This window comes from Tasmannia lanceolata, unplaced genomic scaffold, assembly GCF_043159265.1.
Source record: "Tasmannia lanceolata isolate RefF3 unplaced genomic scaffold, GAP_Taslan_0.1 ptg000003l, whole genome shotgun sequence".
NCBI classification, from domain to species: Eukaryota; Viridiplantae; Streptophyta; class Magnoliopsida; order Canellales; family Winteraceae; genus Tasmannia; species Tasmannia lanceolata.
Genome location: NW_027518680.1, coordinates 35,416,329 through 35,435,274, shown reverse-complemented (window position 1 = coordinate 35,435,274; position 18,946 = coordinate 35,416,329). Strand labels below are relative to the sequence as shown.

At 38.2% G+C, this 18,946-nt stretch overlaps 1 protein-coding gene across 4 annotated transcripts in view; it reads left to right on the top strand.

Moving 5' to 3' along the window:
• The window catches only part of LOC143862156 (uncharacterized), a 48,179-nt gene extending 29,717 nt beyond the window's left edge, over window positions 1–18,462 (top strand). Inside the window, exons 3-6 of one of the 4 annotated variants that reach the window (XM_077373179.1) lie at window positions 16,251–16,507; window positions 16,611–16,713; window positions 18,003–18,069; window positions 18,160–18,462. In XM_077373179.1, coding sequence (XP_077229294.1) covers window positions 16,251–16,507; window positions 16,611–16,713; window positions 18,003–18,069; window positions 18,160–18,213 — 481 coding nt within the window. In that variant the 3' untranslated portion in view covers window positions 18,214–18,462. Of the gene's footprint in view, window positions 1–16,245; window positions 16,514–16,610; window positions 16,714–18,002; window positions 18,070–18,159 lie in introns of all 4 variants that reach the window. The other 3 variants (XM_077373156.1, XM_077373163.1, XM_077373171.1) reach the window with 3 other exon arrangements.
• Window positions 18,463–18,946: the final 484 nt, after the last annotated feature.

Sequence of the window (18,946 nt, the reverse complement as noted above, 5' to 3'; positions counted from 1 at the left end):
CTTCTGGGGGAACCGCCGTCTATATAATCTTTCTCCCGGAAGAGAATTGTCTTCTCCCTTTAGGGAGTCTCTAAGAAGAGATCCTAAAGGGACCTTTAGAGAGTCTCTGGAAAGAGATTCTAAAGAGATTTTCTTCTTTCTCCCGAAGGAGAAATGTTTTCTTTCGTCTGGGGGAACCGCCGTGTTTATCTCTTGGGGGAAATCGCCGTCTTTATCATCTTTCTCTCGGAAAGAGATCCTAAAGGGACCTTTAGAGAGAGATTCTCTAAAGGGGTTTTCTTCTTTCTCCCGAAGGAGAAAGGTCTTCTTCTTGGTCTCCTTTCTGGAACATTTTTGGGAGAAGCCTGCAAAGAAAGAACCAAAGAAAAAAAAAGGTACTGTTAGTTAGTAATCTTTTTTCACTTTTCTTTCTCCTGTCTTCTTTCCTTCGCGTAGCTTTTCTTTCGCCCAGATCCGATCCCTTTTCTTAAGGATTTTGAGTTATTTATAGAACTCTCTTGAAGTGGTTAGCAACTGCCACCTCACCCCTTTTTTTCTCAACTTCACGATGTCCACTTCCTATTTTTTGGAGCCGTTGTGGGTGCGCCACCTCATCCCTTATCTGGGATTCCATGATCACTTCTCTTTTTGCGGGGAGTTACGTAACTCCTTTTTTGAAAAGTGGGCGACTCACTTCTTTTGCGAGAGTCATTTTTATTTCCTAAAATTTAGGGATTTAACTTTTATATTTATCTCTTTTTACTTTAGGGATAAGGTGATGCGTGACCACCTCTTTTTTTCTCTCTTCTTATTTTAATAAAGGATTTACTATTTTGCCCTTGTTTTAAAATTTTGAGTCCAACAGTGTGTTTATCAATCATTAGGCAAAGGCAATTCTCTTTTGGTCATTTAAGTTAAGGTGCGGGAATGATATTGCCACCCATTTATGGATGAGGAAGTTTTTGTTGTTATGGTCCATGAAGTTTATGCAAGGGAGCTTTGGTTATTATAACGATGGTGATGGATTGATATTGTCACTCAAATGGTTTTGGGTGGGCATCATTGCAACGGTCATCAAAGCCCTTTTGGCCATTCTCCTCAAGGTTCTAAATTGATATGGGCACCCACATGGGTTTGGGTTTTGAAAGTTCTTATAAGCTATCCTCGCAAGGGGTTGTGACTTGTGAATGTTTTTATGCCATCTCTGATTTATGTCTGTTGATACCTTGGGCTAGTGAAGCCAGCCAAGAAGACGATAGTTCATCTTCTGCTTGCATACAAATACAGTGAGCATTTTCTCCTTTCATAACAAATTACTTCTAGTAGCAATGAGTCACTAGGATCAGTCATCACCCTTGTCTCAAGAATATTTCTTATATCTGTTGTTGCTATCTGCACAACGTGAATCATCTCCATCTTGTGAATTTTCATCAAGCAGATTTATACCTTTAGCTGTTATGTTATGAGATGGAATTCAATTAAATGATGTGATCTTTTGTAATGGATTTACAAATCCCAGCATATATATGGATGATTGTGCATGAAGTAAATCAACATGGAACTTGGCTATTGATGTATGTCTTGTTTATCTCATCTTCTATGGATGAAGTGTTGAAGTGAAATGGGTCCAATATTTGGAGTGGCATAACCTTGGAAGGAAGAGAACAATTTGGGCCATCACAAGTGGTATCAAAGCTACATCCTGCCAGCCTTCGTAGCCCCTGGAAGTCACAAAGGAGCTGCAAGGTGAAAGAGCCTTTTGTGGCCGGCATTGAGCAACTGGATCGCTCTAACCCCAATGCCCAACAACTGTTTGATTAAAGGCCCAAGAAAAGTGGACGGTTTTGGATTGTTTTGGGCTACAGACATTCCTAGCCAATGACGCCCCCTTGTTGTTTGAAGAAAAGCCACAGTGAAACCGGCTAGAAATAGGTTGCAGAATCTTCAAGTCGTGTGCCTCCAGGTGTTTGAAGAAAGGCCCAAGTTCAGGACACATTTTGGTCAACTTTGGGTTACAGAATTGCCTTGCCCACGAGGCCACCTGACTGTTTGATGAAATGCACCAGAGAGACGGGTTGTTAGTTTCAAGGACATCCCAAACTGTGATACTGCCCAGCTATACGAAGAAATGTCTATGCGAACCATGTTACGAAGGGTCATTGCTTAAACCTATATACCTCAATCAACACACCCTGTTTGCTCAAACCTCCATGGCAATTGTGTGTTGCGTGTCCTATGGGACTATTGAAAGGCTTGCTCACCAAGTGCTCGTTGTTTTGTCCTTGACACATCTTGAGTTGTTAGAAGTGTTGCTGTTAGGTGGTTTGTTTTGTGTCTTGCCTACACATGAGGATGTATGCCATGTGTTTGTTGTGCGGCCTGTGAAGCTTGCCAATTAAATGCTAGAAATTGTGCACCTACTGCTTGTTAGAGCGGCATGCATAGAACCATGGGCAATTGGTACACCTGTACTCCATCGTTGTTGCGTGGTCTGATTGAAGAACCAAGCATGTCACCCCTCTTATGAGGAACCAAGTGTTGGCCCTTGAAGGAGTGATTGTTGCGACTAGATCCTAGAAATGCAAGTGTTGTACCCAGGCTTCTACAAAGGGTAGTGAGCTCTTCTAATTTATGCGTTATCTGTTTGTCAGGTGGTCTGTGAGAACTGTATATCCAGTACGGGACTGCATACATATTAAGTGGACTTATTCGGAAAGACCTCATGTAGTTAACTCAGAGGGGGGTTTGGGGACGACAATGCAGTGGCACTGTTGGTAGCACACATCGCTGCCGCTATTGATTGCCACTTTGCTCGTCTTGAGTGCAACAGACTCGAGGCTATGGAGCGTTTTGCAGTTCACCCAAGGAAGGTTGACGATCTCACGGTGTTGAACGAGTCCACCCATCATGAATTCAATGGGTTTGTTGAGCGAGGGATCGAACATAAACCTCTCGACACCAACGTCAAGGGTAAGAATGCACTTGCACCTTACCAAGGAAGTGGAGAGGAGTTGTTTGATGGTACTACAAACGAAGGAATAGGGGGTGGCACCGCCCCTGTTACTATTGAAGGGGTGAAGGAAACAGATGTTGACTTGTTGGGGGATTGTTTTAAGAATAGTGACGACGACACAGACGAGGCACCTAGGCTTCAAGTGCAGATGATCAATGTTTCTCAATTCGAAGAGGGAATCGAGGTGCATGATTTACCACTACAGTCTATGCTCCATGATGGAGATATTGTTCCGCACACGACTCTCATTAACCCTTTCATTGGCAGGAGTTCATGTGAGCAGTCTGCTTAGAAGTGTTCAATCGGTAATTCTTCCTTCATTTCAAAAATAAAATAAAAAGCATCTGTAATTCTTCCTTGTTTGGACGAACGAAGATGGGACCATTGGGGCGCCAACAATGATCGAAAGGGCTTCCTTCGATATTTTCTTCATTATCATGGATGCCATCAAGCACATAACCCTGACGTACCACCCAACTTTCCATTTGATCGCGGACGACAAAACTACATGGTAGTACGATTCCTCTTGAAATTGCTTGGGGGCAATCAATTCGGGAAGGGGAGATCTGTAATGTTCCTTTTTAGGAACATTAACCGTGTATTATGGATCGGATAAAGGTGCAAGGATTGGGCCGTGTGGGGCCATTTTGTGTGTGTTTGGGCATCATCCTTGGGGCCGGATTGTGTAGAGTGGCCCACTTGTGGGGCTTATGATTGGGAATGGGAAAGACCACTCTGTTGGTGTTGTTTCCGCCTTGTGCTAAAATGATATGGCACCCTGTGTGTGTTTATCAATCATTAGGCAAAGGCAATTCTCTTTTGGTCATTTAAGTTAAGGTGCGGGAATGATATTGCCACCCATTTATGGATGAGGAAGTTTTTGTTGTTATGGTCCGTGAAGTTTATGCAAGGGAGCTTTGGTTATTATAATGATGGTGATGGATTGATATTGTCACCCAAATGGATTTGGGTGGGCATCATTGCAACGGTCATCAAAGCCCTTATGGCCATTCTCCTCGAGGTTCTAAATTGATATGAGCACCCACATGGGTTTGGGTTTTGGAAGTTCTTATAAGCTATCCTCGCAAGTGGTTGTGAATGTTTTTATGACATCTCTGATTTATGTCTGTTGATACCTTGGGCTAGTGAAGCCAGCCAAGAAGAAGATAGTGCATCTTCTGCTTGCATACAAATACAATGAGGATTGTCTCCTTTCATTAACAAATTACTTCTAGTAGCAGTCAGCCACTAGGATCAGTCATGATCCTTATCTCAAGAATATTTCTTATATCTGTTGTTGCTATCTACACAATGTGAATCATCTCCATCTTGTGAATTTTTTTTTTGAAAGATGACGTTAATATTTATAAACCATACTTATAAGCATGGTTTTAAATTTCGATCGAAATCTGAAATTTCGGATTTCGGTGGGGACCGAAACCGAAATTTCGAGAAAATGGCATTTAAAAAAATAAAAATAAATAAATGTTACAAAATTTCGGTCCGAAATCTCAGAGTTTCAGTCCCAAATTTCGAAGCTTAATACCAAATTTCGGATTGAAATTTCGGATTTCGGTGGGATCCGAAATAGGTACCGAAACCGAAATTTAAAACCTTGCTTATAAGTACAAGAGCAAGGTACCAGGAGTCCCCCATGATTACAAGCATGAAAACATCAAAACAATCTCCAATGTCAGAAATAGTTAACAAGGTTAAAGAACTGTGAATCCATCTTTCTTCCTTAGACAAAATTAGCGAACAATTTCCTTAATGATATCCACTTAGTGATGATGAATACCTCTCCATCCTAGAATCAACCCAACCAATCCACTCTATGCTAAGAGCTCCCGAATGCCATCAGCTCCACAACACATACCATACTGTAAGGCTCCCTTTGGCAATAGCAAGTTAGAGAGAGGCTCGACGGCAATCGAACAACTACATCATTTCATACGCACATCTTGATCCACAGAACAGAGAATAAATACATCCGAATCGGCGAAGAATATGGCTCCTCAAGCCCATTTTAATGTTCCTTTACTATTTTCCAATTAGCACTACTGTTAGGGGAGACTGCCAGGATCCAACTTGTAGTAAAAACTCTAATTCCTTTAAATGATTCCTTAAATTGAGATCTCCTTAAACCCGCTCTCCGTCTTTATTTTCAGCCTCCTTTGCTCTTTCCTTTTTCTCTTCCGCATCCCTAACCTCGATGGCCAGGAACATTTCTTTAGTCTTTCCCAAGTCTTCTTCGTATTCAATTCCAAATACGTACCCCATTTTTAATAAATCATCGAAATCTTCCGGAGGCGATTCTCGTTGTTCAGGGTCTCTTGAATTATCGATTATCGGTTTACCCTTTCCTTTAGACTCCCCACAAGATCCTTCAAGCTCCCCAATTCGATGGTCTATTTCCAGTTCTAACTTGTCCTAGGAAGTGTCAAACTCATCAACCGGATTGTCACGCCTCTTCTCCAGGTTTAAAATTACCGATTGTTTCTCTTCCTCCCAAAGATGCCTACGAGCGCGCCTTTCCTTTTCTAGTATTTTATTGAATATGGGAAGTTCAAGGAAGGGCATATGTATTTCCTATTCGCTATTCGTCTTGGATTGATTTTAACCCATGTCTGGATTGCTACTGGATTCTTCCCTCAATTTCGCCTATCCTTTTTTTTAATGGACTTAAAGAAACCTCGCATCGGGTAGGCGATTCCTTCCTTGCCAACTTTTCATTGTAGCTGAGGTTTTTCAAGAGCTCTAAGTCCCCATCCTCAAAGATAAATTCTCGGTCAGTCCCACTGATCCCATTCTGTGTCCTTTCCTTTCAGATAAATTCTCGGTCAGTCCCACTGATCCCATTCTGTGTCCTTTCCTTTCAGATAAATTCTCGGTCAGTCCCACTGATCCCATTCTGTGTCCTTTCCTTTCTGTTCATATATCGGCTAGTAAAATTGTCAAAGTCTCGAAGGATCTGTTGAGACCTAGGGTCAAGCTTTCTCTTCCTGAGATCCTTTTTTCTATAAATACATTTAAGTTTTCTATTCAAAACAGAAAGACCACCTCGGGTGGCTAATAGCCGTGCTTCCTGTCTAGAGCCTCTACGAGATATAATACCTTTCCCAATACGTAGACCCTTCTCCATAGGACTTTTACTCCTTGTAATATCTATTTTTTTATTTTTAAAGCCTTCCTCTCCTTTGCCGACTTCAATGTACAACTATCAGCAATGTCTCTTCTAAGCGCCTTTCCTTTCATGCCACGTGGTGCGACATTTAATGTTTTCAGCACCGTCCCTTCTCCGAGCTGACACCTTATCCCTTTCACGATATCCATCTTGTGAATTTTCATGAAGCAGATGTATACCTTTAGTTGTTATGTTATGAGATGGAATTCAATTAAATGATGTGATCTTTTGTAATGGATTTACAATCCCAGCATATATATGGATGGTTGTGCGTGAAGTAAATCAACATGGAACTTGGCTATTGATGTATGTATTGTTTATCTCATCTTCTATGGATGAAGTGTTGAAGTGAAATGGGTCCAATATTTGGAGTGGCATAACCTTGGAAGGAAGAGAACAATTTGGGCCATCACAGTAGAGAGAAAATCAAGAGTGGGGGAGAAATCAAAATAAAAGAAATGGAAAGGGAAGGAAGAGGAGAAGGAGAAGAGAGAAGAGGAAGATAGGAGAGATAGGAGGAAGAAGTAGAAGAAGAAGAAAGAGAAAGAAAAGAAGAGAGAGGATACCTTTGGATGGCTTAGTGTGTGTGGGCGTTTTTTTTTTTTGGTGGGGGGGAGGGGTTGGGGGTGGGGGGGGGGGGGGGGCTGCTTTCTCTGTGTTTTCACGCAAAATTAGGTTTCTTCTCCCTTGGGTTCTCTTTTATAATGGACTAGTAAAAGTGCACGTGCAACGCACGTGCGACTAAGGCATTTACAACACAATTTGGTATTTATCATTTTTTTTTCCGAAAACATGCAAACTTCCTCAAAAGAAAACCCAAAAAAGATGAATGAAAAGGCATGCTGTCATTAAAACATCATCCAAATCAAATTCCAACCAACCAAGACAGACGAAATAAAGCTGTGTGGAAGAAGAAAAAAAGACAATCTTATTCAATTTCTTTCTTCGGCTTACATGAAAAAATTCCTAATAGAACCTGAGTCTGCCCGGCACCCAATGCTCTTCACGGGCTCTCTTTCTCGAGCATATAATGCTTGAGTTACCTACTTACCTCAGAGGCTCGGACAATGGCCCATAATGGGAAGCTCATACAATAAGAGATTTTACAGCACACTTGCACTTCATGTCTCTAATTGGAATGGTTTGGATCATATGATGTGTAGTTTATGTGCTATTTCATCTTCATGATAGAGCCCACAATTTTAACCACTCCAATCATGCTGATATCATGCAATTAACCCAAACATCATGTCTCACAAGTCTCTTAGAAAAAACTGATCTGATAATGATTATGCAAAACCCTTTATTTGCACACAATCTAGAAAGAGATATATAAGGAATGCAATTCCGTTAAAGTGAAACTATGAAAGACTTAGGGGTAAACCAAAAATTATGGATCGAGACTTCAGTTCTGCATGTACTCATAGATCAACATCGGCGCTTCCCTCTGTATTCACCAACCAAGAAGCCAAACAAGATTCGTGTATTGCTTGGGTCCCTTCATGAACTTGTTTGGGCCCTGTTGGGAATTACCTTAGAAAGCCTCTTCATTACTATTTGTTGGCAATCTGCTAGTTTTCCCTATATATTGTCAACCAAAATTCATGATGCAATAATAATATGTGGATTATAAGATGAAAAATTACCTTGTAAACAAGCCCAAATCCACTCTCTCCAACCTTGAATAGATTAAAAAAAGAACAGATACCCCGGAGACAAGGAGTGAAGATTTCTGCTAGAAAAGAGTGAATAGAGTAAAATAGGAACTAAAAGTCAAAGCCATTTCTCTTGGCTTTGACCCACCATCCAATGTAACACACCGTATGTCAGAGTTTAGCTACCCTACATGTGTGAACTGTAGTTGAAAAATGTGTGCATATACATGCATGTTGTAGCTAATTCCCCTATCCTGATTTTGGTCTCCCAAACCCATCATCCATGGCCCTCCAAGTGGTAACAAAGGTCTGCATTGGTCTGCATTTATAACAAGGGGCATCATGCATTTTGAAGGTTTTTTTTTTTGAATGGTACATTTTGAAGGATAATTAATACTATGTATATCACATAGCTGAAAACCGTGTGCATTAATGTTTCACACCACTTGCATAGACCATACATCTAGCATCTTTAATCGAACTCTATCCGTCACATTAAGGTTAATATAAATTCAGGATCAACTACATTAGTTTAAACTTGGAACTAATCCCTCATTTGATTCTCTTAGAACAAAGAATGTTATTTACTTCCGAAGCCAATGCCTCAATTTTCTGTGCCCTCACAAACATTCTCGGGCCAATCCAAAGCAAACATATCCCCCACAAACATGAGGGTGTACACAAATTTTAGCCAACCAAGAATATGGATGTACAATTAGAATACTCCCAAAGAATTTTATCTGTGTTGAATTGTTAGCCTGGCCATGTTTCATAAGGAAATCATAAAATATGACAGCAATTTAGTTCATGCCTACCAGAACCGGAAATAAAAGAAAAAAATAATACCAGTAATCTATAAGAATCCTTGAGTAGAAAATCTAATAAACAACATCCCAAGTGATAAACGTACCAATTTCAAACCATATCTAGCATTTCTAAGAAAAAATATGAACAAAAGCCATGACCAAACCAAACCAAGAAAGAGAACACAACAAGGAGAACCTGCAACTTTAACAAGAGGAAAATGCAATCATAGATAGAAACTTAGGGCTAGTTTGGGTGGGTGAAATCAAGTTGGATTGTGGGTGCAGGCAACAAAAGAATGCAATTCTTGGAGGACAAACGCACATCGTTGCAGCCCAAGATATGTATTTTTTGGTAGAAAATAAAGGAACTCTATTGAAATGTTTTAATTTAAGAAAAGGGACCATGACTCCATTGTCCAAGTTCACCCCTTGTTCATATCCCCTTGCTAACACCTGACTATCGAGATTTTGTAGTCTGACACTTGTATTTTTTCTGTAGAAAATAAAGGAACTCTGATAAAAAAATTTCATTTAATAAGAGGGCAAGCCTTGGCTTGTGACCTGGTGGTCACGGGTTCGAGTCACGAAAACAGCCTCTGTGCAAAAGTAGGGGTAAGGCTGTGTACATCTAGCCCTCCCTAGAACCCGCAATGGTGGGAGCCTCGTGCACTGGGCCGCCCCTTTCTTTTTAAAAAAAAGGGACCCGTTTTTTTCAAGATTCCATAAAATTTCATACTTTTCATGTCTAAGCTTGTTCATGTCCAAGTTTCATGTTTTCCATCGTTCAAGTTTACCCATGTTTGTATGCCCTGCCTAACTACAAGGACCTTGCAGCCCAAAATCTGTATTCTTGGTTAAAATAAAGGAATTCTAATGAAATGTTTTAATTTGATAAGAGGGGCCCATGTTTCGGGTTTTCACCAAAATATATACTTTTCATGTGCAAGTTCACCCCTTGTTCATATTCCCTGCCCATAGATCTAGAGACTTTATAGCCCAAAATCAGTGATTTTAGTGAAAAAAGGGAACTCTAACCTCTAAAGGCTTCCCAAAGTTCATCGAAAAATAACCTAAAAAAATTGAGAGAATTGGCTTATTCCCATAAAGACCATTAGATAATCTTTGAAGATGTTTGTTTCATGTGATGGACTCAAATTTACGTTTAGGCGTTGAATTACAGACAGGGCATTAAATTTTTTCATAGTAATCAAAATCACCTCAAAACACGAGTAAATAAGACAAAAGAAGATAAGGTCATGGACTTAAGAAGAGTATAGCATACAAAAGAGGGTGTGAAAGCTCATGTGTGTAATGTTGTGTGGCTTTCTCTTTAATTGTAGCTGTCATGCCAGAGACGGTCCTTCAACCTACAGAAAATGTTGAAACCAAGAGAAAAGCTACCTACTTCCTTTTGCAATGATGGCAAAGTGAAGCTATAATTTCTAATGCAAATGTGTTTGTCTTCTATCCCTACATACCACATTAAATGATAATGAAATATAATGAAGGCCTAATCACATACGTATTCATAGTTACCAACAATACACACAACTTGCAGATTAATATTTTTCTTGCAAAAAAAAAAAATCACCTCAAAACTGCGATAAATAAGAAGATAAGGTATTAAAGTCACATCTGATTCAATTTAAATGTTGAAGAAGATACAATAAAACAAAATCCAATTAGGAGTAGTTATCTAATAGAATTAAAAAATGACAACATTCTTGAAGCATTCTCTGCCTTTTCGACATGAGAAATTGAAGAACAAAGACAAAAAAAGAAATGCATAAATTATTTAGAAAGTAACTCTTTTTGGATTCAATAATCAAAATATAAAACATAAACTAAATGAGAAGGCACATTCTGCTGAAAATTAAGTGCATATCCAGATCTACATACACCTATTTTATACATGAATTTCACATATTTGCAGAAGCAAATAACAATAGTCCTCTATTATGTTGCATAGATCACACACGATATGTGTTGCTGCATGCAAATTGGCGACTCCTTTTCAACCTAGGACGTAGGATCCATGGCATGTCATAAAAGAAGCAGGAAAAGAAGGAGCATACATCTAGCTATTGCCCCTATCCTGATTTTTGGTTTGACAAACCCATCATCAGCGGCCACCAAGTAAAAGCAAAAGTGACAACCTGCCTAGCATCCACTGCATTGGCAAACAATTGATTGGGTAGTGCAAGATTATGCACAGACTCATCAACTTCCCTCTCAGATTCATAAAACAAACATTGCAAAACTTAGTTGCAATGATGTTAACATAGATCCGGAAATCATTAAAAAAAATCAGCCAGTGTTAAGGCCTGTTGATCAATGTAGAGTCCTCCATATATTGGGATGACTATTGGCAGCCTTGCATACCTCTAATGTGCTACATGTGAGAGTTTATCTAGCAAAAAGAACTTGGTAAAGGATTCCCAAAATCTATAGAAATAGAACCTAAACAAATTTGAGCCAGTAGTCCTAAAAAATCACTTGATTTAGTGTTGTAGATAAGGAATAGAAAAGATCATATGCAATGCATCGTATATCATTTTAAAATAAGGTGAAGTTTGACACAAAGATACAAAATACAACGTGATTACATTGACTGCTTTCTGAACAATGAGTAAAAGTGCCGACCAGTTAAATCACATAATGGGTCTTAACACAATTAAACATAACATACATAAGAAAACAATAAAGAGCCATTCAGGAATAAACCATTCAGGCTTAACAATAGAAGATCTCACAGGAAGGCCATAAACCATGATTAGGGAAGGCTACAGTCCAGAAGGAATGTACTGATCTATTTAATGATGTAAAAAACTCTTTTTGGAAATATTGTTGAAGGAAAGTATTGGTCTATTTAATGTGCAGAAAGCCTTTACCACTTGGTTAACATGAACAATTTGTCTCCCAATTTCATCTATGAATTATGTTCATAAAAACCCAGCTATCTTGTTGAAGGGGAGAGAAGTGGACTTAGTTGTCAATGTGTTGTCTAAAATAAGTGGATTCTCCATTTGCATGTCTCAAACTCTCAGTGTCATTTGTGGAAGCCCACTGTTGGTTCTCAAGCAGCATGTTTACTGGTTGACATTCACATAAGCCCCATTGGATAACAAAAAAGGCTCGTGATCTGCCAAGTCTCAGTGTCCACTTGGGAAAGCCCAAGGCACAATCAGATGCAAATTTTACCTTACTGTTGGATTCTCAATTTATACACCGACTCAATGAAGATTGCTTGAGGGAACTATATTCTAGTAATTCTTCTCCTCTCTTATATCTTATTAATTGAATAATTTAGTTTGGATATGTTTTGAAGTGAAAAAACTCTTCTTTCGTCCTAGTGTTGCATTTGGTATTAATGTGTAGCTGTATTTTCTTTTGGGTACATTATTTTGAAAGCAAGACTCAAATCCCAATGATATGAAACTGACAAAACTCCACATGAGTACCAGTTAACTCAGTTACCAAATAACCAACACAAGAGAGAAACCATAAGCACCCAGTCAGAGATAATTGAAGATAAAAACCAAATTTAGCCCAAACTACTCTTGCGATCCCACTAACCATGAAAAATACACAAGACCACAAAAATTAAAAGACCCATTTTCCAAAAAAGGAATCATATAAACACAAAACAAACATAGTTTTTCTTCAAGAATTTTTAATTACTCGAAATATTTTGCAACTAAAGAGATGAGAAGCAAGGGAATTACAAGCAGAGCTTTGCCATGAATAGAATTCATAAACAGTAAAAAACCAATGGATTAGCAAGCTTAAGTACTTAAAATCATCAATGTGTGCAACGCTCCCCCTTCCCTTGTGGTGCAATGCTTGCCAGGAAGATCATGCAGGTCTACAGGCGGCTCATTGCTAGAGAAAGAAGCAGTTCTATTCTGAATAGATGCCCCAGTACCTGTGTGATTCATGTCAAAGGGCTCCCTCCCAGTAACTTGTGACTGCATGACAGAGTACCAGCAAAGAAGACCACATTTGAAATCCCCATATGCATGGACAATGAACCAAAAGCAGGATCAACTGAATGTAGACTACAAAAGAAGTTTATAAAAAAATGAGAAGGCATAAAATAAAAATCAAACAAGTAAAACGGATTTTATCATATTCCTAAAATACAAAATGACTGAGGAAATCCAAAAATAGTACTTATCGATCGAATGTTTCTCTAATCCACCCTAGAAATAGGAGCTTACCTTCAGGAAAGTTCATGAGATTCTCTCCAAGGAAAGTCATGCCTAACTGAAAGAGATAGAGACTGAGAAGTTAAAAACTCAGTGTGTGTTTGTGTATTACCATACTAAAATTCCACCCACAAGAAATGCATATTTTCAGTTAGTAGATTCAACTGAAGATGCAATAAGTGAAAGAAGCTGGTCTCGTCTCTCGGATCCATGAAAAAAACAAAATGTTACCACAAAGAAGTTCTAATATGAAAAAATAGCACAATCAAACCTCCAATAATATAAAAAATAAAATACACAAACGAAAGAAAAGAAGAAAATAAAAACATTCCATCTATATAGGAAAATAGAAATGGAGAAAAAATAAGAGAACACAATGACATGAAGAAAATTTTGGAAAAAAAAAAGAATACAAAACATTCAATCTATGTATCAAAAAAACTACAGGAAACCAGACATGCAGGAAAAATAAGAGAACACAATGACAAAGAAAAAAAATTAAATTAAATAAGGAGAAATCCTAACTTGGATTGCACTGCTGGTAAAATTCTTTAACATCTGCATCAACCACGGAACATTCAAAAACCCTACAAAAAAAACTAAAAGGAAAAAATCTTAAAATATAAAAAGTAGAAAAACAGCCAGTGGTGAGAGCTTTAATCAAGAAATTACCAAGATTCTTGGTATAGTGGTGTTGGCGATGGAGATGGAAGCAAGCTCGAGAAGAAGAAATCCAGGCAGAGAGAAGAGGGGGAAGGTTTCGCTAAAACCCGCATATAACACGTATTCTATTAGCGGACAAACCAACGGAGATGACAAGCGCAGATGAAAACACGTGGCATGGTGAAGATTACAGGTGGCAGGATATTTACCGATATCTTTACGATGCGAGGGAAAATTTAAGAAAACAAGGGTATGGAATTTTCTTAAAAGATGGTTGACGAACTTTCAGTGGTTTAGGCTTTTAGAATAGAAAGGATTAGGTGAAAAAGTGTGGGCCCTGACCTAATTACCAATGGGATAAAATCTCTTTTAAGTCGTTTGACTTAAATGACTTGAAGTCATGAGGTGGGCCATGGTAAAAAAAATAAGCGTGACAAATATAACATGGTGACATGTGGGACCTAGTTGATGTGCCCCCACCCACATCTAGAGTACCAAAATAGAAACTCTAAAACTAGAAAGTGCTAAAGAGGTCAAGTGTTCAAAAGTAGAAATTAGACTAAAATGGCAAGTGGGCATAACTGGATCACATTAAACTTGGGAAATAAGTGGTCCATAATGGGACAACAAACTATTGTCTAGTGGTGCGAGGTGATATTCTCACCAATGAATTTTATCGGGTTTATCTCATCAGATCTACCTTTTGAATGTGTTGTCGAGAATGAGCACCTATTGCAGCGGTTAGTAGAGCCTCTGTTGTTAAAATCTTACGATTCATGGGTTGAACGATTCAAATCGGACGAAGAATCTTTTTTTGTAAAAAACTTACGATTCAAGTACGATTCGACTTTGAATCATGCGATTTTTACGATTCTGTTTTGGATTTTGAGAACTGATTGTGATTTCAAAATGAAAATCATTTCAAAATGCTTCGTTTATTGCTGACATTTCTTTGTATGATGATTATTATAGATTTGAGTATGTGCTTTGTTTATTGTTGTGATAAATTATATAATGATTTATTATATGATGAATATAGTTTGTGCTTTGTTTAGTAATTTATTGTGCGATGAATATGGTTTGTGCTTCGGATTACTAATCATGGAATTTTATATTTAATTTAATAGTTTCTAATGGAAAATAGATAATTACTCATTTTATTCTTATTTTTTACCTTTTTATATATTTTTAATATTTTTTCTCATTTTAATATATAAATCTAAAAAAATCTTACGATTTACGATCCGATTTACGATTCGAACCCTGTTACGATTTACGATTCGATTCCGATTTTCAAAACCTTGAGTAGAGCACCTTTTTCTCACCTTTTTTAATTCAACCTTTCTTCAACAAAGTTTGATTTTTTTTAGCCACTTGCCAACTTATTTAGTTGCTTTAGAGTATCCTGTGGTGCTTTTAAGGGTCTTATAGTTGTGATATGGCACTGGGGTTGTGAATCATCTCAAGCATCGCATGGCCGTTACACCGTCATGTAATGAAACCATCTAGATCCTAGAATCTAGATGTATTATGATTTTAGATGTTCGAGGTTTATATTTTGGCTATTGATATCGGCGCAACCATATTTTGGTAGTTTGACGAACTGACCTTGTTTTACATGTTTTAACCAGATGCTGAAAAGCTTGTTGGAAATTTTAATAGCCTTTGATAGCTGTGTAAAACATGGTCAATTCGTCCCATCATCAAAATTTGTTCTCACAGATATCAGTCCCCTATATTTTTTGTTTCTTTTGAATGTTCATTTCTGATTAAGAGTATGAAGCACATTATCTTCCTAGAATTTGTACTTTTATTTTCTTGCTATTTACTTAATTTTTCCTATTTTTCTTTAATTTGTCTCAAGGGGGTTAATGCCTTTGCGTTATTCCCCCATTGTGTCTCTGGAAATTCAAAGACTTAAATTTGATCACCCAGCAAGGGAGCATGTATTGAAGAATTGCAGTTTGGTGATTAACATTATTAATTGCAATTTGGCGATTAATTTTTTTTATGGTAGAATTCCGACAAATGGAAATTCAAAGACTTAGATTTGATCACCCAGCAAGGGAGCATGTATTGAAGAATTGCAATTTGGTGATTAACATTTTTAATTGCAATTTGGCGATTAACATTTTTAATTGCAATTTGGCAATTAATTTTTTTATGGTAGAATTCCGACAAATGGTATATCTGCTGGTGACGTTACCTGAAAATAGGTGCTTTGCTGCATATAACTAATATTTAGTTGAGGTTGAGTTGACGGACAAACAAAGAGGCTTCTCATATTCCTTTTTGGAGTGCAAATAACGTTCGTTTAGTGGATCTCTAACCGATGACGTATGTAGTCCTTGGAAATTGGCAGGCATTATTGCAGAAATTAGAGATATTTGCTTAGAAATATGTGCTGAATTCTAGCATATGTTGACGTCAGCTAATTAGCAAGCGGATAAATTGGCAAAGGGACCGGCAGAACTGATTGGCAACTCCATTCTACTAGAAGAAGTGAAGCTGGGGTTTTAGTGTGGTTGGTGGGTGCATTAAATTGGGGATTTTGGCTGTTTATACCCTTAGGGACGCCTTATACCATTTGAGTGTATTATGTAGAAGCATTGTATATATATATTTTGCAGTAAAATTCTGTTATCTTTCAAAAAAAAAAAAGTAGTTGTGATTGCATGAGCATGTGTTAGGAGGCTGATACTAATCGTTTATGTGGTTAAAACCTGATTTGCAACAGAGCAGAGGTTGTCTTGGATGCTGTACTAAGTCCACTCCAATTATTGCTGTGGACGAGCCATCAAAGGGTCTGAGAATTCAAGGCCGGTCTGTGAAAAAAACTAGTAAATCAGAGGATTTTTGGAGCAGCAGCACATATGAAATGGATAACAGTGGAGTTCATTCTCAGAGAAGCGTCTCATCAATTAGCACATCAAACCAAACCCTTGATCCCCAGAGCGGAGTAGCCAGCACCAGCAACCCCACTGAATTCGTGAATCATGGCAAGTGTAAAGTTCCTGCAATTGATGTCTTTGATTTTATTTTTGTCATATCTATTCGTTTGTTTATTTTTCACATTCCCGAGATTATATGGCCACTTAATAGTCTGGACTGCAGGTCTTCTTCTCTGGAATCAAACTAGGCAACAGTGGATTGGAAATAAAAGGTCTGAAAACCTCCCACAAGAAGTTCGAGAACCCAAGCTAAGGTATGCTTTCACTTTTTTTCTGTCTTTATAGAAAGGAATCAGCCACCTTTAAAAATAAATAAATAAATAAATGATTAAAACATAAAAAATAAAAAGCAATCAGTTAGTGCATGAAGTAGGGAAGTTTGGATTATATTTGTTTTGGAGACGACAAATTCATTTTTAACATGAATACCATTTGCTGGTTTTATTAGCAGACTGCTGTGTGGGTAGAACATTAAAGGGTGGCCTAGTGCACGAGGCTCCTGCCATTGCGGGGTCTGGGGAGGGCTAGATGTACGCAGCCTTACCCCTGCTTTGCAGAGAGGCTGTTTCCGTGACTCAAACCCGTGACCCCCAGGTCACAATGGAGCAACCTTACTGTTGCGCCAAGGCCCGCAACAGTTGTAAAAATGAATGAGTTGACCTTAGCTGTAAAATATTCCAGTTCATGTCTACTAATTTTCCCACTTTTTATGCTCTTCATGGGTTGAAATGAATCCAACTCTATTTAGTTGGGAACTTGGGTTCAATTAACAAATCAAGCACTAATTCCAAAAAAAAGTAAAAATGAATGAGTTGTCCATGGAGTTTGGAAACTGGAAGGCCGATTTCCTAGTTTAGTTCATTTTTTATAACATTGAGTTGCAACTCCATGCATATCCCTACCATCATTTGGTGTGGTGGTTGGATGTGCACATAGTTTATCATCCTTTAAAATTTTCAATGTTCATCCTAATTGACCCTCACTTCACAATTAATATTGAAAAACCAGGATATCAATGTTAGAACCTGAATTCTACATGGAAATCATTCTCTCTGTTGCTGAGTATATAATGTTTGACACAAAAATAAGCTTAACTATATATATATATATATATATATATATTTTTTTTTTTGAAAGATGACTGAGCTTAACTAATTATATGAAAACAAATTGGGAGTGACGATCCTAATCTGATCAAATCAAGTCAACTTTTCTGAGTTGAGCCGAGTCGAGTCGATTAGCAAGTTGTTGTTGCTAGTGTTGAATATCATCATCACTGACGATCTGTGGGGTTTTTTGCAATGTTCAAAATATTGTTCATAGATTTGAAAGAGCCATTGTGGCTTGTTTGGCCTGTAAGTATTGATTCAGTCTCCAAGTTTCTGTAAATTGGGGATTTCATTTATGTGCTAAAAATTTTATTCTCGAGCTTAATCCATTATTTCACACTGGTTCCAACTGTTTTTTTTTCTTTTTAGCAAAATTTCTTTAATTTTTGGTCGGTGCTTACTTAACATTCCTTTGTTGAATCTTCTGGGTGCAGCTGGAATGCAACTTATGAGAGTTTACTTGGGACCAACAAGCCCTTCCATCAGCCGATTCCTCTCTCTGTAAGGCTGTCTTCTTGTGTATTAAATTTGCATGTCTAATCATATTGCTGTTTTGATCTTTGTCGAGTCTCTATCGGATTATAATTGCAGGAAATGGTAGATTTTCTTGTTGATATTTGGGAGCAGGAAGGGATGTATGATTAGCCGAGTAATCGCTCCGAGAAACTGGTCTGCCTGGAGAGTTTTACATTAGTTGGAACCATAGTCACTGTTGTAACTGTTGGCCTCAGTCAGCCCAAGTAAAGAAAGCTTTTGGTGTTGAAGAGATCGAAGAGCTTGCATATCAAGTGTTATATTCACATTACTCTCATGAGCCTCTCTTCACGAGGCCATGAAAATGCCAACTGCATTTCAATCTAATTATTATAAAGAAACAGCAAGATTAGTAGATTCTCCAACTGGATTAACGAGGCATGCATTTCTTTTTCAAATGTTTCCAATTTTCTTTTACGTTTTACGGCAAGCAGGATAAGTCTTTTTAAAATATGTATTCCCCATCAACTTGCATTCACGGTTTTTCCGAAGTCCCCAGTCCATAGGGTATCACTTGCTTTATTAAATAAAGAAGACTGCATTGATTATTGCCCCCAACTTTTTTTTTATGGGCAAGACCTCAAGCTTGTTAAACAAAGCCTTGATCATTGAGCTAGCGGCTCATTCCTCAGTTGGGCTTAAAATCGGGCGGCCAACTGCATTTCGACACATGGTAGCACATGTGAGGACAGAATAGAGCCACTTGGCCAGTCACCACGATAACTCTAGCAGAATAAAGAGCCACTTGGCCGGTCACCATGCCGAGTGCCTATGGCCACTCCCTCCAGCGGAATAACGAGTCCAGCGGAATAACGAGTCGGACTCAGCGAACCATGGGGCCTGA